The 26,753-nt window shown below is 39.6% G+C and overlaps 1 protein-coding gene across 7 annotated transcripts in view; it reads left to right on the top strand.

Annotated features, from left to right (window-relative positions):
- Window positions 1-26,328, top strand: part of RGS12 (regulator of G protein signaling 12) — a 183,552-nt gene extending 157,224 nt beyond the window's left edge. For 5 of the 7 annotated variants that reach the window (XM_073342641.2, XM_078852589.1, XM_073342637.2 and 2 more), the window contains 6 exons: window positions 6,596-6,722; window positions 8,031-8,127; window positions 9,831-9,901; window positions 10,465-10,618; window positions 13,318-13,932; window positions 25,732-26,328. In XM_073342641.2, the coding sequence (XP_073198742.1) occupies window positions 6,596-6,722; window positions 8,031-8,127; window positions 9,831-9,901; window positions 10,465-10,618; window positions 13,318-13,932; window positions 25,732-26,090 (1,423 nt within the window). In that variant the 3' untranslated portion in view covers window positions 26,091-26,328. Of the gene's footprint in view, window positions 1-6,595; window positions 6,723-8,030; window positions 8,128-9,830; window positions 9,902-10,464; window positions 10,619-13,317; window positions 13,933-25,731 lie in introns of those variants that run through there. The other 2 variants (XM_073342643.2, XM_073342642.2) reach the window with 1 other exon arrangement.
- The last annotated feature ends 425 nt before the right edge of the window (window positions 26,329-26,753 follow it).

The raw sequence follows: 26,753 nt of genomic DNA, 5'->3' as shown, positions 1-26,753 counted from the left end.
AGAGGTGACATGCCGCTGCTTCTGGGAGCTGCTTGAGGTAAGCACTGCCCAGAGCCTGCACCCCTGACCCCCTCTTTCCCCCCAACCTCCTTCCCCAGCCCTGATCCCCCTCCTGCCCTCCAAACTCCTCGGTCCCAGCCCGGAGCACCCTCCTGCACCCCCACCCCTTCATCCCCAGAGCCTGCAACCCCCAGCCGGAGCCCTCACAGCCCACCCCCGAAACCCAACCCCCAATTTCGTGAGCATTCATGGCCCGCAATACAATTTCCAAACCCAGAGGTGGCTCTCGGGCAAAAAGGTTTGCCCACCCCTGCTCTAACCCCATGTCCATGTACTTTGCTCAAGAGACTTTGGTGAGGGACCTTGTCAAAGGCTTTCTGAAAGTCTTAGCACATTAACTCCACTGGATAACAGTTGTCAAAGAATTCTAATAGATTGGTGAGGGATGATTTTCTTTTATAAAAGCCATTTTGACTCTTCCCCAACAAATTGTGTTAATCTGTGTGTCTCATCATTCTGATCTTTACTATAGTTTCAAGCAATTTTCCTGGTTCTGAAGTTAGGCTTACCGGCCTGTAATTGCCAGGATCGCATCTGGAGCCTTTTTTAAAAACTGGTGTCCTCCAGTCATCTGGATTAGACACTGATTTTAATGATATGTTACATACCATACTTAGTAGTTCTGCAGTTTTGTATTTGAATTCCTCTTGAGTGAATACTCCAAAAAATTGGAGAATTGCTAACATAGTTCCTATTTTTAAGAAAGGGAAAAAAAGTGATCCAAGTAATTATAGGCCTGTTAGTTTGACATCTGTAGTATGCAAGGTCTTGGAAAAAATTTTGAAGGAGAAGGTAGTTAAGGACATTGAAGTCAATGGTAAATGGGACAAAATACAACATGGTTTTACAAAAGGTAGATCGTGCCAAACCAACCTGATTTCCTTCTTTGAGAGAGTAACAGATTTTTTAGATAAAGGAAACGCAGTGGATCTAATTTATTTAGATTTTAGTAAGGCGTTTGATACTGTGCCACATGGGGAATTATTAGTTAAATTGGATAAGATGGGCATCAATAGGAAAATTGAAAGGTGGATAGGGAATTGGTTAAAGGGGAGACTACAACGGGTCCTACTGAAAGGTGAACTGTCAAGTTGGAGGGAGGTTACCAGTGGAGTTCCTCAAGGATCAGTTTTGGGACCAATCTTATTTAATCTTTTTATTACTGACCTGGGCACAAAAAGTGGGAGTGTGCTAATAAAGTTTGCAGATGATACAAAGCTGGGAGGTATTGCTAATTTAGAGAAGGACAGGGATACCCTACAGGAGGATCTGGATGACCTTGTAAACTGGAGTAATAGGAATAGGATGAAATTTAATAGTGAGAAGTGTAAGGTCATGCATTTAGGGATTAATAACAAAAATTTTAGTTATAAGCTAGGGACGCATCAACTAGAAGTAACGGAGGAGGAAAAGGACCTTGGAGTATTGGTTGATCATAGGTTGACTATGAGCTGCCAATGTGATATGGCTGTGAAAAAAGCTAATGTCGTCTTGGGATGCATCAGGAGAGGTATTTCCAGTAGGGATAAGGAGGTTTTAGTACCGTTATATAAGGCACTGGTGAGACCTCACCTGGAATACTGTGTGCAGTTCTGGTCTCCCATGTTTAAGAAGGATGAATTCAAACTGGAACAGGTACAGAGAAGGGCTACTAGGATGATCCGAGGAATGGAAAACTTGTCTTATGAAAGGAGACTCAGGGAGCTTGGCTTGTTTAGCCTAACTAAAAGAAGGTTGAGGGGAGATATGATTGCTCTCTATAAATATATCAGAGGGATAAATACCAGAGAGGGAGAGGAATTATTTAAACTCAATACCAATGTGGACACAAGAACAAATGGATATAAACTGGCCACTAGGAAATTTAGATTAGAAATTAGACGAAGGTTTCTAACCATCAGAGGAGTGAAGTTTTGGAATAGCCTTCCGAGGGAAGTAGTGGGGGCAAAAGATCTATCTTGCTTTAAGATTAAACTCGATAAGTTTATGGAGGAGATGGTATGATGGGATAACATGGTTTTGGTAATTAAATATTCATGGTAAATAGGCCCAATGGCCTGTGATGGGTTTTTAGATGGGGTAAGATCCAAGTTACCCGGGAAAGAATTTTCTGCAGTATCTGGCTGATGAATCTTGCCCATATGCTCAGGGTTTAGCTGATCGCCATATTTGGGGTCGGGAAGGAATTTTCCTCCAGGGCAGATTGGAAGGCCCTGGAGGTTTTTCGCCTTCCTCTGTAGCATGGGGCACGGGTCACTTGCTGGAGGATTCTCTGCTCCTTGAGGTCTTCAAACTACAATTTGAGGACTTCAATAGCACAGATATAGGTGTGAGGTCTTTTTTAGGAGTGGTGGGTGAAATTCTGTGGCCTGCATTGTGCAGGAGGTCAGACTAGATGATCATAATGGTCCCTTCTGACCTAAATATCTATGAATCTATGAATCTATGAATACCATCCGGTCTGGTGACTTATTACTGTTTAATGTATCCATTTGTTCCAAAACCTCCTCTATTGACATCTCAGTCTGGTATAGTTCCTCAGATTTGTCACCAAAAAAGAGTGTCTCAGATGTGGGAATCTCACTCACATCCTCTGCAATGACGACTGATGCAAAGAATTAATTTAACTTCTCTGCAATGGAGTACTTAAAACATACTTCCTTCAAAGATAAATATCCTCTGTTCATCGCTATCGTTGTTTCTGTTCTTACATGTGAAACTGGAGTGCTGCCTAGCAATCTTACATATTAAGTTTAGAATTAATCTTTATAGGAATCTATAACAAATCTCAGTCTCCAATAGTCAATTAATTTTTTTCTCAGATGTACAGGGGAAATACTGATGTTACAATCAAGCATAATAAGAAAATTGTTCCCCTTCAACCTGTCTGTCTATAACAGTTTTATATCTCTTTGATTGTAGTTCCATTTTTATTTACCATCCAGCTGAACACATGGTACCATGAGGAAGTACATATGTGGCTACAGTGGCCACTGTTTTCTAAGAATTCCGGCTTGATGGTGTGGTGCACATACAATGTTTAACATGGAGAAACTATATTGAAAATAAAGGAGAAGACTAATGGAATTAGAAATAGAAAAGGCATAATATATATTCCTTGGAACACACTAACTTAATAGTCTCCCCCTTAGTTTTTACATCCTTATAAACAGTCAACCTGTTATAAGTTAGGGGGAGGGATAGCTCAGTGGTTTGAGCATTGGCCTGCTAAACTCAGGGTTGTGAGTTCAATCCTTGAAGGGGCCATTTAGGGATCTAGGGTAAAAAAATTGGGGATGGGTCTTGCTTTGAGCAGGGGGTTGGACTAGATGACCTCCTGAGGTCCCTTCCAACCCTGGTATTTGATTCTATGAACCTATTTGTCCCATTCAGCATTGCTTGACCAAGTTATTTATTTAGCTTTATTGTACTTTCAGACCACATTTTTCAAGCTAGAAATACTTTAATTTCCTAGCAGTCCTTTGGTATTTTAATTAATATTTTCTTTATTTTATCTATAAGTTACTTGTCTACTTTTGTAGGATTGATTTCTGTAGAAGGATACATCTTCATTAATTTACTGATTCTCGCTAAGACTCTGAGCAATCTTATTATTTGTGGTTTTGTTCAGTTTTCAAATTATTTTAGCTCTAAAATGGTTATACCATATGTTGCTACTCTTTCTCTAAAACAATTATTAGGTTTGGAGAGATTGCATAATTTCAACTGACGAAGTGGGTATTCACCCACGAAAGCTTACGCTCCAATACGTCTGTTAGTCTATAAGGTGCCACAGGACTCTTTGCCCCTTTTACAGATCCAGACTAACACGGCTACCCCTCTGATAGAATCATAGAATATCAGGGTTGGAAGGGACCTCAGGAGGTCATCTAGTCCAACCCCCTGCTCAAAAGCAGGACCCATCCCCAATTAAATCATCCCAGCCAAGGCTTTGTCAAGCCTGACCTTAAAAACTTCTAAGGAAGGAGATTCCACCACCTCCCTAGGCAACGCATTCCACCCTCCTAGTGAAAAAGTTTTTCCTAATATCCAACCTAAACCTCCCCCACTGCAACTTGAGACCATTACTCCTTGTCCTGTCCTCTTCCACCACTGAGAATAGTCTAGAACCATCCTCTCTGGAACCACCTCTCAGGTAGTTGAAAGCAGCTATCAAATCCCCCCTCATTCTTCTCTTCTGCAGACTAAACAATCCTCAGCCATTCCTCATAAGTCATGTGTTCCAGACCCCTAATCATTTTTGTTGCCCTTCGCTGGACTCTCTCCAATTTATCCATATCCTTCTTGTAGTGTGGGGCCCAAAACTGGACACAGTACTCCAGATGAGGCCTCACCAATGTCGAATAGAGGGGGACCATCACATCCCTCGATCTGCTCGCTATGCCCCTACTTATACATCCCAAAATGCCATTGGCCTTCTTGGCAACAAGGGCACACTGCTGACTCATATCCAGCTTCTCATCCACTGTCACCCCTAGGTCCTTTTCCGCAGAACTGCTACCTAGCCATTCGGTCCCTAGTCTGTAGCTGTGCATTGGGTTCTTCCGTCCTAAGTGCAGGACCCTGCACTTATCCTTATTGAACCTCATCAGATTTCTTTTGGCCCAATCCTCCAATTTGTCAAGGTCCCTCTGTATCCTATCCCTGCCCTCCAGCGTATCTACCACTCCTCCCAGTTTAGTATCATCCGCAAATTTGCTGAGTGTGCAATCCACACCATCCTCCAGATCATTTATGAAGATATTGAACAAAACCGGCCCCAGGACCGACCCCTGTGGCACTCCACTTGACACCGGCTGCCAACTAGACATGGAGCCATTGATCACTACCTGTTGAGCCCGACAATCTAGCCAACTTTCTACCCACCTTATAGTGCATTCATCCAGCCCATACTTCTTTAACTTGCTGACAAGAATACTGTGGGAGACCGTGTCAAAAGCTTTGCTAAAGTCAAGATACAATACATCCACTGCTTTCCCTTCATCCACAGAACCAGTAATCTCATCATAGAAGGCGATTAGATTAATCAGGCATGACCTTCCCTTGGTGAATCCATACTGACTGTTCCTGATCACTTTCCTCTCATTTAAGTGCTTCAGGATTGATTCTTTGAGGACCTGCTCCATGATTTTTCCGGGGACTGAAGTGAGGCTGACTGGCCTATAGTTCCCAGGATCCTCCTTCTTCCCTTTTTTAAAGATTGGCACTACATTAGCCTTTTTCCAGTCATCCGGGACTTCCCCCGTTCGCCACGAGTTTTCAAAGATAATGGCCAATGGCTCTGCAATCACAGCCGCCAGTTCCTTTAGCACTCTTGGATGCAACTCGTCCGGCCCCATGGACTTGTGCACGTCCAGCTTTTCTAAATAGTCCCTAACCACCTCTTTCTCCACAGAGGGCTGGCCATCTATTCCCCATGTTGTGATGCCCAGCATGTTGTGATAAGTTGTGATACTTAAAACTAAACTGAGACTTTATTCCAAATGTGGTTTTACTAAAGCATTATAAAATGATATAATTGATTCTGAACAGGAGTGTATTAATATTTATTTCAGGTTAACATTCTATCGGCTGTTCTTACTGCTGTTTCATACCAATCCTCTTATAGCAAAGTCATTATTCTCACAAAACAGTATCATCCTGAGTATAAATTTACTTTATCTGAAATAGTAATTTATACATTTCAGTTTGATAAATTGGGACGTTCATTAGACTTTGCTGTGGTTCAAATCCTTTTCCCATTGCCCAGCCTGACTAGCTGGGCTGGATGCCATGGACCTCCTTAGGAGAGGTGGGAAAACTATTTTTCTCCGTGTCACAGGGCAGCACAAGTTTCCTTCCCCTTGTCCCTGCACCCTGTGCTTGGGCTGGCAAAAGAAAGGGCCTCAGACGCCTCTTGTAGGTGCTTCACCTGTTTTCTTTTATTTACAATGGCTTTACAGTCCCAATTCCCCCAACACCGGTCCCCGCTTCGACCCCTCACTGGGTCTTCTGGCCTTTGAGGCTTGTGTCAGCCAGCAGGGACAGAGCCACAACCCTCCTATTCTCCTGCCTGGCTAGCCACCCCTCACTGAGCTCTTCCCTGGGTTTATATTTCTTCCCAATCATCCACCCAGCTGGTTCCACTTGTCTCAGCAGATTACACAGAGCCTGCCCTGACATAGCAGTCAGTAGAACAGGAACAGAGTTACTCCACAGCTGCTGTATCATAATGGTCCAAGTAGCCTTCAAGGAAAGAGGTAAAAGACTGGAGGCTCTGTGTAGCTACACTAGGAGTCACTACAGATGTATGTGGGCTCCTGACCTTTCCTCATTCTGTCTGCTGAAACAGCAATGATTCCACTGTGCTGAAGGTGCTCTGCGCTTGCAGAAGAGTGGGGAGGATTTTTGCTTATTAATGGAAGTACACTATATCCAAACTCACTTTATTTGGTTCCTAGATTAGATTACAAACATTTTCACTTTTGGTTTATTTGAATAGCAAACACTTATTGCAACATTTGATATGTTTCAGGCTGGATCTTGTTCCAATCAATAGATCAGTTGGTTTGAAGGCTAAACCCACTAAGCCAGTAACGGAAGTTTTACGGCCTGTGGTTGCAAAATATGGCTTAAATCTTAATGAACTTGTGGCAAAACTAGTAAGTATCTTTTGGTGTAAAACAGGGGTGGGGTGAACTACGGCCCAAGGCCTCATCCGGCCCTCTAGACTTTTTAATATGGCCCTTGAGCTCCTGCCAGGGAGCAGGATTGGGGGCTTGCCCCGCTCCATGCATCTCCTGGAAGCATCAGTGTGTCCTCCCTCTGGCTCCTACGCATAGGTTCAGCTGGGGGGCTTCACACGCTGCCCCACCCCAGGCGTGGCCCCCGCAGCTCCCATTCCCAGGAAACTCGGCCAATAGGAGCTGCAGGGATGGTGCCTGCGGATGGGGCAGCACTCAGAACTGCCTGGCCGCGCCTCTGCGTGGGAGCCAGAGGCGGGGGGATGTGTCACTACTTCTGGGAGCTGCTAGAAGTAAGTGCTGCCCAGAGCCTGCATCCCTGACCGCCTCCAGTGCCCCAATCCCCTGCCCCAGCCCTGATCCCCCTCCTGCCCTCCAAACCCCTCAGTCCCAGCCCAGAGCACCCTCCTGTGCCCCCAACCCCAGAGCCTGCACCCCCAGCTGGAACCATCACCCCCTCCCGCACCCCAACCCCCAATGTCGTGAGCATTCATGGCCTGCCATACAATTTCCATACCCAGATGTGGTCCTCGGGCCAAAAAGTTTGCCCACCCCAGGTGTAAAATCTGTAGTATTGCTTGTCTGGAAAAGAGTATAGAGTATTCCAAGAAATTTAGTATAGGCTCATCTTTATGCATGAAAATGTATTCTATAACTGCCTGTGTTTTGGGATGAGAATATGCAATAGTCATAGCCTTCATTCTTCAGATAGTTTGACTATGGCTTTGTCTGGGCCTGCTTTGTCTTGGCCTTCTGTGCCCCCCCCCCCCCCCCCCAATTCCTGCTCCCTTTTAAGAGGCTTCATTTCAGACCAAAACATACCAACTGAGGAAGGCTGAACATAAGCCTCCTCCATAGTCCATTCTTTCCATTCCTCTGTCAGCCAGAAGGTGTCATTTGAGAGCAATTAAAACTGTTGCCCCTATTAACCTGGAAAGCACAGAAATCAGCTCCAGACTGTTGACAGCTTATAGGTCTACCGTTGGGTTGTCAGACTGGCCAGTCCATAATACGTTGCAGACAAATGACTCGTGTCCATTATGATCAAAGCAATTATGGACAGTGTTGGTTTGACAATTATAGGGAAGATAGCAGAGGATTCTTGGGGGTACGCTGAAGTATAACTGTATTAGCTAGTGTTCTATTTTAAATACCAAGTTGTAAATTCAAGTTGTTTTGAAAACCATTGTTTTTCTCTATTTTACACAAACTGTGATCTAACTTCAGAATGGTGATCAGGAACCACTAGATCTTGGTGTCCCTATATCTAATCTGGATGGTCAACGAGTTGTATTATATGAAAAAGAGCCAACAAAAGGAAGAGGTAAGAGGTTCTGAAAGTTTTTATGAAGTGCGTAACGAGCCTCATTAAGCCTGACTTTACATTCATAGAAAAAATAAATTTACATGAGGTAAATAGTGTTAGGATGAAGGATTTGATTTATAGGATAGAATGGGAAAACATTTTATAGGAATTAAAGGTAAATGTGTGACTTTTCATCTTATAGCAAATTTTGTAACTCTTAAAAAATATTTTTTCTCCTTAGTACCCTACAAGCACTTAGTTCATTAGAGAATGAAGTTCTCTCTTTTACCACAGGACAGGTACAACTTAGGGTATCAGCTACAACTGCTGGAGAGATGGATCATGTAAGGTGAGAAGACAGTGCAGTCTCCATCTCTATGCAATCCTTGGGCTCTGCAGAGACTGGCAAAAGAGTGCCAGTTGTGATTTTTGAGGTGGTGGATCTCTGTGAAATAGAAGCTGAACTAAGACTTAATTCACTTCAAATTGACCAGAGAACAGCAGTTAAATAATTATTTTTTGTCACTACTGACCTTCACTGGATTCAGAACAGGGGCCTGTAGATTAAAGGTTCCATGTACCATTAGTATCCCCCTTTATAGGTAAAAATCACGTGATTTTGTTAATGGATGTAGATTAGATTAAAATAAATGTTTAGAATGGTGGATCTCGAAGGGGAAATGAGTAAAATAAAGAGAGCTGTATTTGGCTGGGGGGAAGGGGAGTCAAATTTTATCACTTTGTTTGGGGACCAGAGTCATCTGTCCAATCATTTTGAAGAGAGACAGACCACAAAATGTAATTTACCTTAAAACTTCTATAACCCTATTGGTAGTGTTATATAGGAACTAGGCACAAATGACCCACTTCTTTCTACACCGCCAAGTTATTTTGGGCATTAAACATTCGTAAATCATCACAGAATCACCACAGTAGAAAGATGATCCTGGAGCAGCATAGAATCAACATAGGCATTCTCATGCCACATATGCTTCCTGATACACCAGGGAAAAAGAGGCATGATTAAAGAGAGAGTGCTTTGTCAGGATGAACCTACATCAAGCTGATCCTGAGCTGGTTTTGGCCCTTTGTGTCTGTTGCAGGCAGATGTAAATTAAAGCAGCCCTGAGCTTAATTTAACAGTGTATGGAGAAAAAATGGAGATTCCCAAAGGGCAGTTGATGCACAAAGCAGATCTGAAAGGATTTGGGGGTTTCTTAATGCATTTTTCTGCATCTCCTGTTTTTAAAAAAAGACTCAGTTTTCATCTAAACTGAACCCTGTGACTGCAGATCTAGTGAAATTATGTCATCACAGAAGTCAAGAAAATTGAAAGCTTAGGAACAGAGAGGAAGAGAGATTTTTACTCACTCATTGCTTTTCATGTATTTTGTTAACAGCTATTGTACTCAATATTGTGAAGAAAAGCTGTCTTCCCTTTAGTTTTTTGACCCCTGCCACATCTTTTCAGTAAAGGTGTAAAAACTCATAATACATATGATTTGAGCCCAGAAAATCCAGGAAAGACTAGGTTGTTTTCTGCTTGATTTAACTTAAAAATATTGGGGATGTCAAGTTTGATCTTCCCTGGTTTTACTAGAGCTTGTTCTGGGGGGCCCCATAGCAGGGTATTTTATGTGTCATTGTATTTTAAATGTTAATATTCTGCTGAAGTGATATGTTTATAATTATAGAAGACATTTTTATTTTAATGTTCACAGATAGACAAAAAGGCGCCCCAGTAAAACAAAGTACGGTTGTAACTTCTACTTCAAGAAATCAGTCATCTACAGTAAGTTTTTCTTAAATGATTTCTGCCACTCAGATTACCTTTTATTTTCTTCTCTCATCATAAAGTAGAAGCTTCAGGTATCTATGCTAAAAACAGTGTCCAGATTACCTAATTGAATTGGCTGCAGCTATAAATCATCCTATTCTTTCTGTCAGACTTCATCTGTGGGGGTTTAATCCTGCTTTTTCACCAGTGTGCAACCATGAATTGAGTAGCAGTGAGTGTTTTATGGCTTTTATATTCTTGGCTTTCTATATCAGCTGAGTGGATCATCTTTATCAAAACCCATTAACTTTCTTGGAAAGCCAAGGCAAGTGCTTGAGCCTACTACTTTCATGTAAATTTTGCTGTGCAAGCAATTTGCTCTTTGTAAATGGGATTTTTTCTTTTTTGGTGTGCAGTGTTAAATCTTTTTTGTAATGGTTAAGCTATAACATTTGTTGTATTTTTTAATCAGAGAGAGCTGTTTATAAAATATCCTTTTTATTCACTTAGAATCTATTACGCACATTTTGTGGTATATCCTAATTGTAAGAAGTACTTTAACTTTCCTTCTAATGCAGGGAGAGGGAAGAACTCTAGGAAAGTCTAATTCAATTAAAATAAAAGGCGAAAATGGAAAAAATGCTAGGGATGCTCGGCTATCAAAGAGAGAAGAATCTCTTGCAAAGATTGGGGGAAAAAAATATCAGAAAATTAATTTGGACGAAGCAGAGGGTATGTCAACTTTTTAAGTATATGTAATAACATTAGTGTTCAAGGAAAAATGATAATTCCAATTCATGACTGTGGAAATCATAAGGACTGTGCATTTATCACTGTATGACGAAAATAACAGGCAAGTTCCTTATATGCTTGTTGCTGTTAACTTTGAACTGCTAATTTATTGAAGTCTAGGATAAAATTTTCAAACATGCCTGCAGGTTCTTAAAGGTATGTAGGCACCTATCTCATCTTAAGATGCCTAACAGGATTTTCAAAAGGGCTGAGGTTACTAACTCCCAGAGAAATCAATGGGTGTTAGATGCCTAAGAACTTTTGAAAACACACTAGATGTCTATCTGCATCTTTAGGTGCCTAAACAACTTTTAAAGTCTGGACTTAGATCCCCTTTTCAAAAGTCTCATAGGCTCCTAAGGGCCTAAGTTACTTTTGAAAGGGAGACTTAGGCTCCTAAATCACTTTGGCACTTTTGACAATTTTATCCTTAGCCTATGATAGCCAGATTACCACTACTTGAAAAGGGGTGGTGGTGGTTGTGTGGGGTGGTGGACAAGAACAGAAAGATTACTTTTCATTCAGTAAATGTTCTGTAAAGGTGGCTAGAAATGGTACAAGAGACAAGGCTGTGCCATAACTGGTCATTTTGCATTTTCTGAGCCAAATTCTTCCCTAAATTACATCTTTGAGAGACGATCACTTCATGGGGATTTCACTGATGACAGCAGAATTTGCCTTTCCGTGTATGTTTTCTGATGTGAAAAAATGAGAGATAATAAAGGTCACAGGGAGGTGAAGGAATAAGATCATTTTAAGGGTCGATATCTTTATATATTACTCCCTCCCACCCACCAATCTCAAGGATTATTTGAAACAGTTTCCTATCCCACTAGCTTCAAAATAAAATGTGAAAATCAGAACACATATGCTAGCTAGGGCAAAAATTTAAATTTCATCATTATTACCACCTGATGTTCAAACAAAGGGCCCGATCCTGCAAAAAGCTGCACACAAATTACTTTATATAAGTGAATAACTGTCTGTAGGTTTGTACACAAGGAAGTACTGTAGCTGAAACCATTGTTGTGAATGGCTGTTAGTTTCTGAATGTTGCTGCAAAACATGTTAATGTCGTTTTGATTGATTTATTTCTGTTTGCTACTTGAGTAGCTTGTTTTACCCATTCTTATAAATTCATTTTCTTATTGAGGCCAAGTGAAATATTAACATAATTTGAAGACCTCAGAATCTGAGTCTTTCATATTTTATTTTGATTTTGTGAAATTGATCCAAGTTTGGGAAAGACCTATTGAATATTATAGAACATTTTTTAATGAAAAATCTTTATGAAATTTGAAAATTCAGGAAGAATCAGCTTTTGTCCAAAACACACACATTTCTGAAATATTTTATGTTTTGATGTGCATACTGCCATTTTGCAAAACTTTGCAAAAATTATATTTTGGGGCTACAAAATGCTTTAGGTTCAAACTCCATGTATTTTCTAACATTTTGCAAACCTATTGAAAATTATTTTCACACAACACTCCTACTGATTCTGCCAAACCACCCAAAAGTAGTGTTAGAAAGTTGTAAGTAAAGTAAGTTCTAGGAGTGTAACATCTGACTTCATATTATGTCAAAAAAACATTGTTGCTAAAACTAAACATTTTGGTTTTGCAGTGAAATTTGTTGATTTTTTTTATTTGGACAATCAGTGTAAACTGGGTTGAAACCACAAAACTGATTTCATGTGGGTCCTAAAATGAGTTTGAACTTTAATCTCCAGAAATGTAAAGATAGAATAGCTCCTGGAGCTTGATCCAGGGTGTAATCCTGCCCTTCTTCCTGAGTAAGGGGAATGTGAGAAGTTCCCATTTTAGCAATGTTGAAGCAGTTGGGTGATTGGTACCAAAGGGTTAAGTTATCATTGGGAGTTAAGTTATTTCATTTTTGGGAGCGGTATCCTTCTTGGCTCAAGGTCTAAAATTTCTGGTTGCTAAGCTTTGAGGCTTTCCAGAACAAAATAATGAATTATCCTAAATGTGTATCAGTTACACATATATAAATTATATTAAATCACAAAACAACATTATGATAAAACTAAGATTTTTCTCTTAAATCTACTCCATCAATGAGATTCAAAGTTTTGGCTAAAAGTTCCAGATTGACACATTATTATTAAACTGGAAAAAAAAAAGTCTTGTAAGAGGATTGTCTACATTCTGGACCAATAAGCTTTCAGAGAGCTGACTATTTTTAAATTGAGGTGTGCAAAGAAGCATTTAGAATATACAAATGTGCATCTTAATCTTACAATCCGTTAAATTTCAGTAGGACCAAAGCTTTGTTATGTAATAAGAATTAAAAACACATAAAGATTCATTTTTAATGCGTAAAATAAAAAATTTGTTTAGGACGCAGACTTGGTATGCAGAATTTTAGCCCAGAGTGAAATGCAGCTGTTCTAAATTGCAAAACTGCTTACAGAAGCAATCTTGATTATCTTAATTATAATGCTGCTAGTGAACATTGCTGCAATTGAAAAAGTTCCTAATTAATATAAAATCTAATTTCAAGGCAGCATTGAAAATAACTGAAGGTATTCATTGAGAATAAATATGCTAATGGTTGACATTTTAATGGCTTTCATTTTCTGACAAAAATTTGTCAATTTTGGGTTTTCTTCTAAATAGAGTTTTTTGAACTCATATCCAAAGCTCAAAGTAACAGAGCAGATGACCAACGTGGGCTGCTAAGGAAAGAAGACCTTGTTCTACCTGATTTTCTTTGTTTACCTCCCAGTGGACAAGAACCACCCTCATCTACACCAGTGAGCTCTAAAGGTCTCAGCAAGAGAATTGCAAAAAATGATGGCAAGGATAAATGTGCACAGCCAAGTGGAAAACGGGAGTCTATGCAAAACTGTAATGAAAATTCAATTAAGAAAACAGGGCATTCAGAAAATAAACATAAGTCTGCTTTGACAACGCTCAACAGTCAGAAGACTTACGATGTTCCTTTTAGTGCCCCATTGTCTCCAATTGCACATGTACAGGAAAACAATACAACAATATGGAAAAGGCAATCAAGAGAATTACAGGCTGAAGGCATACAGACTATAGATGATGAAAATGTAGCAGACTTGACTCTTGTGGCTGAAGGAGATATTAGTAGCCCTAACAGCACCTTACTGCCGCCGCCACCAACACCACGATCAGATATCAGTAAACTCACAGAAGCCAACTATCCACCACCAACTCCACTGGCAGGTAATCAGGAAAATTCTGGATATCAAAGATCCAATTCAGGTATTTCTAGTTTTTAATAGTCTTTCCTTTTATGTAAAATTATCTTCCCTTTATATTGTTTATCACTACAACAAACAAACAAAACTATCTCTGCACATTACATTTTAATTTTAAATAAGTTTTATTCCTTTATTCACTGTTAAGTTACATTTCTGGTTGCCTTTAAAACATATTTTTGTCTGGACTGAGTACGTGTGTGCTAAACAAAATGAAAGGCTGCAAGTGACCTTTCAGTGTGAGACTTTAATGCACACATTAAAAAACAAACACAATATTTGCTATAATTAAAACAACGAGGCGTCTGGTGGCAGCTTAAAGACTAACAGATTTATTTGGGCATAAGCTTTCGTGGGTAAAAAACCACTTCTTCAGATGCACGGTAGTGGTTTTTTATCCATCTTCAGATGCAGGAAGTGGTTATTTTACCCACGAAAGCTTATGCCCAAATAAATCTTGTTAGTCTTTAAGGTGCCACCAGACTCCTCATTGTTTTTGTGGATACAGACTAACATGGCTACTCCTCTGATGCTATAATTAAGTAATTTATGGTTTAATCTCATACATCACACAATACTTAAATAGAAATATCTGACCTGCTTACCAGTGACTCAGTAACATTTTCTGAACCATTAGTAACAATGAGATTAAATCATTAGGGTTTTTAGTATCACAAGTTTAATGATTTCCTCCCCCCCACACACACTATTTTTTAAAAAAAAAAAACATTTGGCAGTTCCGGTGTTGTAGGAAGAACTCTAAATATATGTTGAAAATTGCAGCACTGTTTACAGTAAAACAGAAACAGGATAAATCTTGAATATTTTTAATCTTTAATAAACTATATTTTTATCTAAAAATATAACCCTTACACTGTTTCTCTTTTCTCCTTTGGTACCCAAAGCAATAGATTGCATTAAAATATAATTCCCAAAGTTTTCATATTTGAAACAGCTTATTATAGCAGACCATTTTTAAGAAAATGGAGGACATTAGAATGTAAGTTTCAGCAGTATCACGGATCAGTATTATTCCTCATAAACATGAACTCATAATAATTGCTATTACCAGAAACAAGAAGTGATAGATAATGAGTGTTGTGGCATTTACATTTTACAGTCATTGTACTGTACTCTTTAATGAAAAATATAAGAAAAGGTTTCTGTGCTAAAGTTATTTTTGATGTTTCAGTGCCATGATTTGTTTCACATTTCTTTGTGATGTGAAAATATACATTTGAATTATTTATCTTTTTACAGAGAGTATTTGATCCTGTTTCTTATCTGTACTGCCAATGATTTGTAAATATTTCTTTGATTGTTACATGCTTACAAATGGCAATGTGAACTATTGCATCCTGCTGCTCTTAACAAAACAAAACAAGCTCTATCTTAACAGTAGTTGCAAAATGTTCTATAAATGCTACCAGTTTAATTCTTTAAATTAGATTTTAAACAGACTTGTAATCCAGATGCCTCCATAGGAGAACACACAAAGTGTATTTAAGACATGTTTATGTACATATTTATATATCTGTGTCAATGTCCTTTTGATGAGTGTACAAGATGGAATTCAATTTGCATCCTTTTCAATGGAAGCTGATATAAGAACATTTGCACTTAAAAACATTATGAACTTACAATATTTTAATGCATGCCATACCTTTCTGTGTAACTGCTGTACTTTCACTTTTCTTACTTTCTAATTTCACTTTGTAGAGATCTTTATGTAGTTTTCACATGTATTTTGTATCTTTGTTCTTTCAGGAGTAATAAATTCTATACCTACTTATACAAGACTGGTTTAAGCTTTGATTTTCTTCATTATTTTAAAAATATTCTGTCTTTGTAGAAACTTACAGGCCTAATTTAACAGATTGAATGCAATTAAAATGTAAATATTACATTAACCTTACTATATTTTAAATGTCCTAATATTGGTTCATCTATTTAACATAGTGGTATCGGTTCAGATCTTGTAACATACATATTAATAGGTATCAACTAACAAAATTACAATGAGACAAACTTGATAGTAGAGAAATTATGAGGAGAAAATTTAATATCCTAAATACAGGCCCTTTAAATAGGGCCAGATGTTGCATTTAGATTCTGGCAGCTCCCATTGAAATCAGTGGCAGCTGCAGGCACACACCTACGGACAGATAAGAAAGCAGATTGGCCTGTAGTACTTATACAGTGTGGGTAGTATGTCTATTACAATTAATGTAAACCATGTTGTAATTTGAAAAACAAAGTATTTAAATCTTAGAAATCTTTACTTCTCGGATTCCTTGTTACCTCCTGTCACATACAAAGTGTATTTTGATTCTTTGAGTAAGAACAACGACGACTTTGAATAGTAGTAACAACATTGAATTCTCTGAAAAGAGATTATTTTCTGTCTTTGGATTCATGGGCTAAATCCTGTACTCAATCATTTCTTTTTCTTACTCTGTAAGAGTCACCAATTTTTCACTGGTCTCTGAAGTGAATTGGTATTCTCAATTCAGTTGTAAGTGAAGCCACCAACATAATGGCCCCTTCATTTGGCAGTCTCAGCTATTGAGACTGAACTACCCTTGTCACTTCTAGAGATGGCCTCTCCACAGCAGGATTGCAAAGCCTGTTGGAGCACCTTATCTTTTAACCTTTTTTGCTGACTGAGGCCTCCATTTTTCCCAATGTATCAGTATATTAACTTACAGCTGTTGGTCTCTGTGAAAGAAAACAAAGCCCTTTTTAACCCCTTGCTGCAATTCCCTGTTTGAAGGCAGAGACAGACTTTTTTGACAACAGATAACTAATAATCTCCCTGTGGAATTACACCAGAATGTAATGATTTTCATTTTTATTCTGAGGACAAGTGATCATGTACTTTACCTTTGTGTCACAGACACCATTGAGGGCTTTTGCCATAATTAAATATGATAGCTTTATACAATTAAATGAAAGCCCTATAAAAATGTGAAATGTAATTTTCATCTCAAAGGTCCCAAAGCACATAATAAAATAATGTGCACACTATAGACCAGTATGGGGATCATTTCATCCCCACTGAAAGGCAGCCATGTATCGGTGTCTAATAGCTTACAGTCCTACTCCCAACAGCGTAGGACTGTTTCCAGATGAAACTACAGAAGTAATTTGAGGCATACAGAATGCAATTAGCTAGGGCATCAAGGTAAACCCCACTAAGAAAAGTGCCATCGTATATTGAATTATCACAGTGGAAGATCCTCTGTTTTAAGTCACATCTGAAATATGGTCTCTCCAGCAACATATTGGTTCAGTACAGACTCAGAGACTAGAAGACCATCTACAAAATCACCAGTATTAAAGGCCACACCTTGAAGCTACCGTTTTTCTGACGAAAAAGAATTGGATTCTGGTGCCATTCAACACCACTAAGTAATTAGTTATAGGAATTGTGCCACACAATTTATGTGCTCCTTCTGCTCACAAGGTTTGTAGTTAATGTAAAATATTTGGAGTAGATCATTGGCTGGTGTAAATCACCACATCAGATTTAAGTAAATGGAACTACTCCTATTTACTCTAGCTGCATTCCATCTCTGGTCCTCCCTCCCTAACCTCAGAGATGGAATGCACTAGTTCCCAGTCCTGGCTGGTTTTGGAGTCAGCAAGGTAGTTTAAATTTTGCTCTGTTTTACCATATAGCATTGCAGAAGGTCGTGACTATGCCAACAAGCCCTAAAATATTTTATTTACTTCCTCAAAGTATTATATCCTGAGCATTATACCATGTGTTTGGTGGGTAGATCCTTTTCTAAAATGTCCAAAGTATGTTCAGTTACCTTGAGCATGTCTGCACTTGGTCAAATATTTACTCCTGGGGGAATTCTGTGCCAAAAAATTAAAAACTGTGCACAATATTTTAAAATTCTCAAAAAGTCTGCATATTTTATTTGTTAAAATAACACAATATACAGTAATCACTCCAGTTTAAATTATTGTGATAATTTATTTCAAAATACCTGTCAACACATATGTCAACAATACAGACAACAGGAAAAAAAACCCCACAGGAGTAGAGAGTTAAAGAAACCCCTACAGCAACCCAGTTCCAGCTGGAGGGAGCTGTGTGGGGCCCCCAGAGCCCAGACACATGAACTCCCATCCCTCTAGAGCGCAGCTGCAGGGCACCCCCTGGCCCAGACACCTACACCCCTTTTCCCCCAGAGCCCAGCCATAGGGCACCCCCCCAGCCCAGACACCCACACACCGCTCCCACCAGAGCCAAGCCATGGGGCACCCCCAGACACCAGCACCCACCTCTCCACAGAGCCCAGCCATGGGGCAGCCCCCAGCCCAGACACCAGCACCCCCAGAGCCTTTACACCCCTCCTACTTCTTTACTGTCTCACCGGGGGACATGGTGTGTTGCGGCCCTGCCCTTCCTCACCCTTTGCCAGAGCTAGCTGGGTGTCCCAGGCCATCTCCCGTCCCTGGGAGAATGAGGATCAAAGAGCATGCAGCCTCCAGCCTAGCCAGGCTGGGCGCTCAACTCACTGCAAGCTGGCCACTGCAGAGTCCAGTGGCCCTAGTGGTGGCCAGAAATTCTTCAGAGAAAACAGGGAATTTTGCAAAATTCTACATTCCACAGTGGTGCAGAATTCCCCCAATAAAATATTTCATGAGTCTTAAAGAAACTACCTGAGAAAATCCAAGTACCTTGCTTAGATTTGCTTCTCAGTTCAAGGTATGGTTCATACAAAAGAGCAATAAATCCACTGAAGTACTGTGCACTCTGCATAAATGCATACACCTTTTCATGGTAGGATTTTTTACAATCAGCATGAGTGAATAGTAACAATATATAGACTCTAAACGAAAGGGAGGGAATGATGAAAGAAACCAGAAGATGAGGTTATCTAAGGAATTGCCTGTTCATTAACTCTTTGGAAACTGCAAACATGAGCACATGTCCTCCTAAGCATTCAGACTTCCAAACTTTTGCTTTTTGTTTGTTTATAATCCTATGTAAGAGCCCAGCTGTGCAATCTGTACTCACCTTGGTGAGCCTTTTTAGTTACAGCTGAGCTCCAGTGTAGTTGTAGATGTTTTAATTATCCATAGAAGTATAACAATAATACTTAGTTCTTACACAGAGCTTTTCATTGGTAGATCTTAAAGTACTTCCAGTTCTTTTTTAATCCTTCTAAATTTTTGTAGACAGCTCTTCAACTTGTAGAAATTGTTGCATTTGAAATCAATGGAGCTAGGACAATTTACACCAGCTGAGCATCTGGTCCTTGGCTGTAATGCTATCAGATGGCAATTCCACAGGCTAACTGTGCTGCATAACAAAGTATTGACTTATATCAGTGTTCACTTAGCTGACTTTCAATTTCATTGATTATCCCATTCCTATAATATAAGAGAGTAAATAGGACCACACAGTTTACCCTCTCCATGTCATTCATTATTTTTATACCTTAATTGTGTTTGCTGTTTATCTCCTCTATTTTTATCCTTGCAAAAAATGAAGTTTAAGGCGTTTTGTACAATACTGATTGCTTAGATATGATGGTAAAGGGCACTAAAGAAAAATTTTAAATGTCTTTAATGAGAACAACACAGTACTTCCTCACAGTGATATGATGCTTCATTAATTTATATAACAAAATATTAATAATAATATCACATTTTTATATTCCTGGACAGAAGTTGGTGTATAAGTGCAAACTATTCGTTGTTCTTGCTCGTTGTTGTTAGTATAATCTGGCATTGCAGAGAATACCATTTTTAAAAGGACATGAAAGTAGAGCCAGAGATCTGTTCTTATGGATAGAATAAAGAGAAGTAAGAGAAATATTTCATTGCCTCATATAGAACAAACGTTCTGGAGTAGGAGTACAGTATTTATTCACCCATGCCACGCAAACAGTAGTTCAGATCAAGCTGATGCTTTGTTTGACATATTACCACATAAACACAATAATATATCTGATATGGCCCCATTAAAGGGTAGCTATAATTTAGCAGGCTGACATACCAGAAGAAGCTTCCTGCCTTTCCTCTGCTATTACTCAGTTGGTTTATCTAGAATTTCATCTAGTTCCCTGGGAAGTAAAAAAAGCTAACATTTCCGGTTTGAGGCATCCCTCTTCACTTTATCTAAAGCAGTGGAATATTATTGCATTATTTGGAATGTAGTTTAATTTTATAGAAACCTCTCTGTACAGAAGTTTTCTCAAGGATTCTCTGCAACAGCATGAAATTTGCTTTCATTTGCATCCTAGGCAATTTTACACATCTTCATATCAAAGTGATCTTAATTAGTATGTTTATTAATAATTATGGTACCCAGATCTTATGGTACCCGGAAGTGTACTAGGTGTGTTACAGAATAAATATAAAGACATTAATTGAGATTTTCAAAGTCAGCTATGGAATTTGCCATACAACTCCCATGGGTTATATTATATCCCCATGGGAGTTGTGTGGTTAAATCCCCTACTTGCCTGTGGGAAAATATATCATCATAGAAAACATGTTAACTGACATGTTTTAACTAACATGATGTTAAACATGACAACCTCTGGATCTTAAAGGAGAGTGTCAGGGAACGCTGCTTGTTAGGGGGCTTATTCCTTCACTCACTTACTTCCCCAGTCCTTCTCGCATGAACAGAGAACAACAATACCCGAAGTCTAAAGGTGCAAACAATTAGATGTTTATTGGGGTGAACTTCCAGCAAGCATGATTCCAGTTTCCTTCCTTAGTGTCCCCCTTCCCAGCTCTGACACCACAGAGCCTTACCTGTGTCTCTGTTTCCATTCCTGCCCTGAGCAAAACATGATTCCAATTTCCCCACCCCTGTTCCCATTCCCCCCCCACACACACACTCACTTCCTGATTGACTGCAGACTATTTAGTAAAACTTGAGTTCTGCTTAGTAGCTCACGAAAGCTTATGCTCTAATAAATTGGTTAGTCTCTAAGGTGCCACAAGTACTCCTTTTCTTTTTGCGAAGACAGACTAACACGGCTGTTACTCTGAAACCTGTCAATCATTTTACTGAAATTTAACTAACCAATCCTAACATATTGTAACATGATTATTTAACCAATTATATCCCACCACCTTAATTAGTTTACACCCAGCAAAATTAATTATACAGCAGACAGAAGCAATCACAGAACCAGACAGAGATTATGCAGCCAAACAATAGGGAAATGGGGACTACAGTGATAGAACAAACACAGAAATGAGGATTTCACATCCCAGCTATTGATAAGTGAGTTCTCGCCAGACAGGATGCTATCAAACTAAGTTTCCTTTTACATCTTCTAGGCACTTCCCTTTCTCTGGAGGCGATAGGCATTATCAGGACAGGATTGTATTCTTAACAGCCGAATAGCACCTTATTTCAATGTGACTAGGTTGGAATGTGAGGACGCGACCGTTCGCTTCCCAGGTTATGGCTGCCTCTGCTGCTTAGCCAAAGGCCTTAGCCTAAGAACAGGGCCTCAGACTGTCACAGTAAGAGAAGGCCCTTACACTGGCAGACAGTGATTTTGATTCTTTTATACCTCTATAACTAGCCAAGTGATAAGAATACACCTAAATTCTTAGAGTATAGGCCTTTACAGACAGGCCTGAATATCTATAGCCTAACTCTGCTCCCCCTCCTCTACTAAAAGTATAGGGAGTGTTCCCCCTCCTCATGTTTCAAACTGCTTTAACCCCTGCTTAGCAGTTTGTGTAGACAGGAAAAGTCATGCTGAAAAATGGCAAAGAGTCCTGTGGCACCTTATAGACTAACAGATGTATTGGAGCATAAGCTTTCGTGGGTTAATACCCACTTCGTCGGATGCATGTAGTGGAAATGATGTTGAAAAATGTGTTTTCTGCTTGAGGTTAAACTGAGAGCTCCACTCTAGGGTTAATGACAACCAGCTATCATATTCTTAAACATGATTGCTCTTACAGAATCATACTAATGTAGGGCTGCAAGGAACCTTGAGAGACAATGTAGTTTATCCCCCTGCAAAGAGGCAGGACCAAGTATGCATAGACCATCCCTGACATGTGTTTGTCTAACCTGTTCTTAAAAATCTCCAGTGACAGGGATTCTACAACCTCCCTCGGTAACCTATTCTAGTGCTTAACTATCCTTATAGTTAGAAATATCTAACCTAAATGTTCGTTGCTTCAGATTAAGCCAATTACTTCTTGCTTTACTTCAGTGGACTTTTGAGAACAGCTGAAGACAGCCTTCTTTATTAACAGTCTTCAAATACATTAAGGGCTGTATCAGGTCCTCCCTCAGTCTTCTTTTCTCAAGACTAATAAACGTACTCATTTTTTTAACTTTTCCTTATAGGTCAGATTTCTAAACCATTTATCATTTTGATTGCTCTCCTCTGGATTCTTTCCAGTTTCTCCACATCTTTCTTGAAGTGTAGCACTCAAAACTTGAGCTAGTACTCCAGCTGAAGCCTAACCAGTGATATGTAAAGCAGAACAATTACCTCCCATGTCTTACATCTAACACTCCTGTTCATACACCGCAGAATATTAGACTTTTTTGTAACTGCATCACATTGTTGACTCTGATTCAAATTGTGACCCGCTATAAACCCCAGATTTGTTTCAGTAGTACTACTACCTAGGCCAGTGGTCCCCAAACTTTTCAGGGTTGAGTCTGCCTTACCCTGTCCTCCTTCTCCCCCCTGCACCCCCCCGCCCCGGGGCCCAGAGTGGAGCTGCAGCTCCAGGGAGGGGAAGAACATGGACAGGAGTAAGGGGGCCAAGGCTGGGGGCAGGGGCAGGGCGGGGACTTCGGTGTGAGGCCGGCACCTTGGGCCAGGGCAGGAGCAGAGAGCTAGGTGTTGTGGGGGCTGGCCTGAGCCCCAGCTGTGCCCCTCACCCCAAGTATTCCTCCATGCCCTCCACAAGGGGTGCACGCCCCACAGTTTGGGGACCTCTGACCCAGTAATTTCCCGTTTTGTAGTTGTGCATTTAATTTTTTTCCCTAAGTGTAGTACTTTGCACTTATCTTTACTGAATTTCATCTTGTTGATTTCAGACCAATTCTCCAGTTTATCAAAGTTGTTTTGAAGCCTAATCCTATCCTCCAAAGTGTTTACAATCCCTTCCAGCTTGGTGTCATCTGAAAATGTTACAAGGATACTCTCCACTCCACTATCCAAGTTATTAACGAAAATATTGAAATAGTACTGGACCCAGGACAGACCCCTGCAGGACCCCACTAGATACATCCTCCCAGTTTGAAAGCAACTGATCTTTGAGTGTGGTTTTCAGCCTGTTGAGCGGCTAAATTATGGTTATTCCTTCTAAGCCATATTTTCCAACTTTACTTATAAGTGTGTCAGGTGGTCCTGTGTCAAAAGTTTTACTAAAATCAAGATATACCACAGCTATTGCTTCCCCCATCATTCACTAGGCCATGTGGGGGAGGGATAGCTCAGCGGTTTGAGCATTAGCCTGCTAAACCCAGGTTTGTGAGTTCAATCCTTGAGGGGGCCATTTAGGGATCTAGGGCAAAAATTGGCGATTGGTCCTGCTTTGAGGAGGGGAGTTGGACTAGATGATCTCCTGAGGTCCCTTCCAACCCTGATATTCTATGATTCCATGATTATCCCTGTCAAAGAAGGAAATTAGATTGGTTTGGTATGATTTGCACTTGACAAATCCATGTTGGCTATTATCCTCTATGGGCTTAGAAATTGATTGTTAAATAATTTGTTCCCGTATTTTCCAGGTATTGAAGTTATGCAGACTGATCTATGATTTCTTTTTGTTCACCCTTTTAAGGATATGTACTGTGTTTACACTTCTCCAGCCCTCTGAGACCTCACCCATCCTTTGTGAGTTCTGAAAGATAATTGCTAATGGCTTGGAGATTGCTTCATCTAGCTCCTTAAGTACCCTTCCCTGAATTTTGTCAGGCCCTGCTGATTTGAATACATCTAACTTATCTAAATGTCTTTAACCTGTTCCTTCCCTGCTCTCCCTCTTGTTGTTAATATTAATTGTGCTATGCATCTAGACACAATTAACCTTTCTAGTGAAGACTGAAACAAAATAGGTATTACAGTCCTCAGTCTTCTTGATGTCATTCATAGGTCTCCTTCCCTACTAAATAGTAGGTGTGCACTTTTCTTTGTCTTTCTCTTGCTCCTCGTGTATTTGTAGACCCTCTTCTTTTTGCTTTTTATATCCCTTTCTAGGTGTAACTCATTTTGTGCCTTACCCTTTCCAATGGTGTCTCCGCATGCTTGTGCTATTCTTTTGTACCCGTCCTTAGCAATTTGTCCATGTTTCCACATTTTGTAGGATTCATTTTTGATTTTCAGGTCATTAAAGAGCTCTTGATGCAGCCATATTGGTGTCTTTCTTTCCTGTCTTTCCTTCATATCAGGATGGTTGATTGTTTCGCCTTTAATATTGTCTCTCTGAAAAACTGCCAGCTCTCCTGAACAATCTTTTTCCTTAGATGTTTTTCCTATGGGACCTTGCATTCCAGTTCTCTGAGTTTGTTAAAGTTTGCTTTTTTGACGTCCATTCTCCTTATTCTGATTCCATCACTCCTTTCTTCCCTTAGAATAATGAAATCTATCATTTCATGGTCACTTTCAAGTTGCCTTTCACCTTCAGATTCACATGTAAAACAACCTTCCTCCACCTTCTGAAATGAAATATTGTTCCCAACACATTCCAAGAACATATTGAAGATTTTGTGTTTTCCATATTATTTTTCCAACAGGTATCTGGGTAATTAAAGTTCTCACTTTGGGCAAAATCATGTTTATTATATAGTTAAAACGTATTTGCTAACATGACACGCTTTCTAAGTGTATGCATACCTTTGAAAAGCTCAGCCTGAGTGCTCAGCCCAAAGCACCGATTTTGGGCACTGTACAAAATATGTGAGAGACCTACCAGCATGGATGGGGAAGACTTGGGATAGGGGAGCACCAGGGATATAATGATAAGATTGCATGATTAATGCCAGAGAATGGACCCAAGCTGTAACAATTCCTCTCAATTGTGGATACTGTTCTCAGCCCTTAAACTTTTATTTTAAGAAATCAGACACAATCAAGGATTGTCAAAAACAACGAGGAGTCCGGTGGCAAAAATTGTCAAGCATTGTTCAAACAAGGTGTGTTCCCCCCCATTAACAAACTAGGCTATTTCTCATCCTACTATATGCTACATTGGGTCTTACACTGAAATCTAGCAGTCCATAATTGGCAGCTTTCAGCTTAATAGAATGAATTGCAACTTCTGGGAACAGATGAATCTCGAGCTGAGTAAAAATAATATTTCAATAAGGTGATAAAATGAAGAAATGTGGTCCTCCCATTTTGTTCCATTATTTTTTCATCCTCTGGCTGATGCTGGAAATGTTGCATCCTTCCTCTTTGGGTTTGCCCCTGCTGGTGTTAAAATTTTTGGGGAGTCAGTAGAGATTCATCCTGGACAATAATTTGTTCTATTAAGGCATCATTTACTGTATGCTCATTTTTGTATACATTGGATAATGCTAATTACAATTTCTAAACTAAGAAAGGTACAGACTAAATTATGGCAAAATTCACCTGAGTAGGTACCAAACTGGCATTTTTTCCCCGTCCTTATTGGTACATACATAAATCTCCCAGTGGAATAGTAGAATACCCTGGTTGACTACTTGCCGTGAGGACCTGAGAGAAGAGTTTGCCCAGTGTAATTTAAAGACTGTAACTGTTTACAATAAATCAGAAGATACATAATTTGTGTTTTTATTATTATTATTCTTTGTTAGGTATGAACCACAGAAAGAAAAAAGATTCCCCAGGGGCTGCAGGAAACTTCTGTGAGCAAAGCTCTCACAAAACAAAGACCAACAGAAGCCTTAATCCTCCTGGTGGTAGGGATAATCTTCCCACTTCTGTAAACAGAGTAATTGATGTGGATGGAGTTAAACTGGAAGACAGTGGCACACGATCCTGTGATGATTCAGAAGGGAACCTCAGCTTCGAAGGCTGTATCTCTGAACTGAGATCTTGCCAGGGGAGGATGCGGACAGGAGTTTATAGGACATCAGACCTCCCCTCTCTGATTACTGTCAAGAGTGAGAAAAACAAGGGTGCTGAGAATCAATACAAAGCTACTTTTGTTTAAATCTCTATTTTTAATTAACAGCTTCAGCATTTTTGCCTGGCATCGTTAGCACTAGAGCTATGCATTATGAGTATGTTCCTGCAAGTTACTCAGTGTTTTCAATTCCTATTGGCTTCAATAGGCATTTAAAATAGTCAGCATCTCCCAAGATCAGTCCTTATATGAATTGGAACCTGTATAATGAAAAGTAGTATTTAAACAAAAGTGTTGAGACATTGAATTTTGTTCTGTCACCTAATGGACTTTCTAACGTTGTTTTCCATATCATGGTTCCTGTTGGTACTTTGACCAAATTGGTGAGATTAAAATTCTCATGGAATAAAGCCATCCTTTAATGTCTTTGAGAAAGACAAAGTCATTTTAAGTCCCACCTAGGTTTTTACAGAAGGTGGTTTTGGTTTTTCATCTTAATCTTCTAATGTATTTTCCTAGTCCACAGTATTCCTTGGTGCTGCTAGACTTGTATTTTGGATGAGAAGTGTACTATTCGTTATTATTTGGACAGCATTAATCTTCCTGTCTACTGATAGCATTTGAGAAATCCAGGGGGAGTTCAATCTTGTTATAAAGATTACCTGAGTGGATATATGCATTCTAGCATGCTTTTTACACAGGCAGGAATCCAGATTCAAGAAAGCCATAAAGCTCATTCAGACAGAGCAA

This window comes from Lepidochelys kempii, chromosome 4 (assembly GCF_965140285.1).
Source record: "Lepidochelys kempii isolate rLepKem1 chromosome 4, rLepKem1.hap1, whole genome shotgun sequence".
In the NCBI taxonomy this organism is placed as follows: Eukaryota; Metazoa; Chordata; order Testudines; family Cheloniidae; genus Lepidochelys; species Lepidochelys kempii.
The sequence above is the reverse complement of the archived record's forward strand: the minus strand, read 5'-3'. Positions and strand labels throughout refer to the sequence as shown.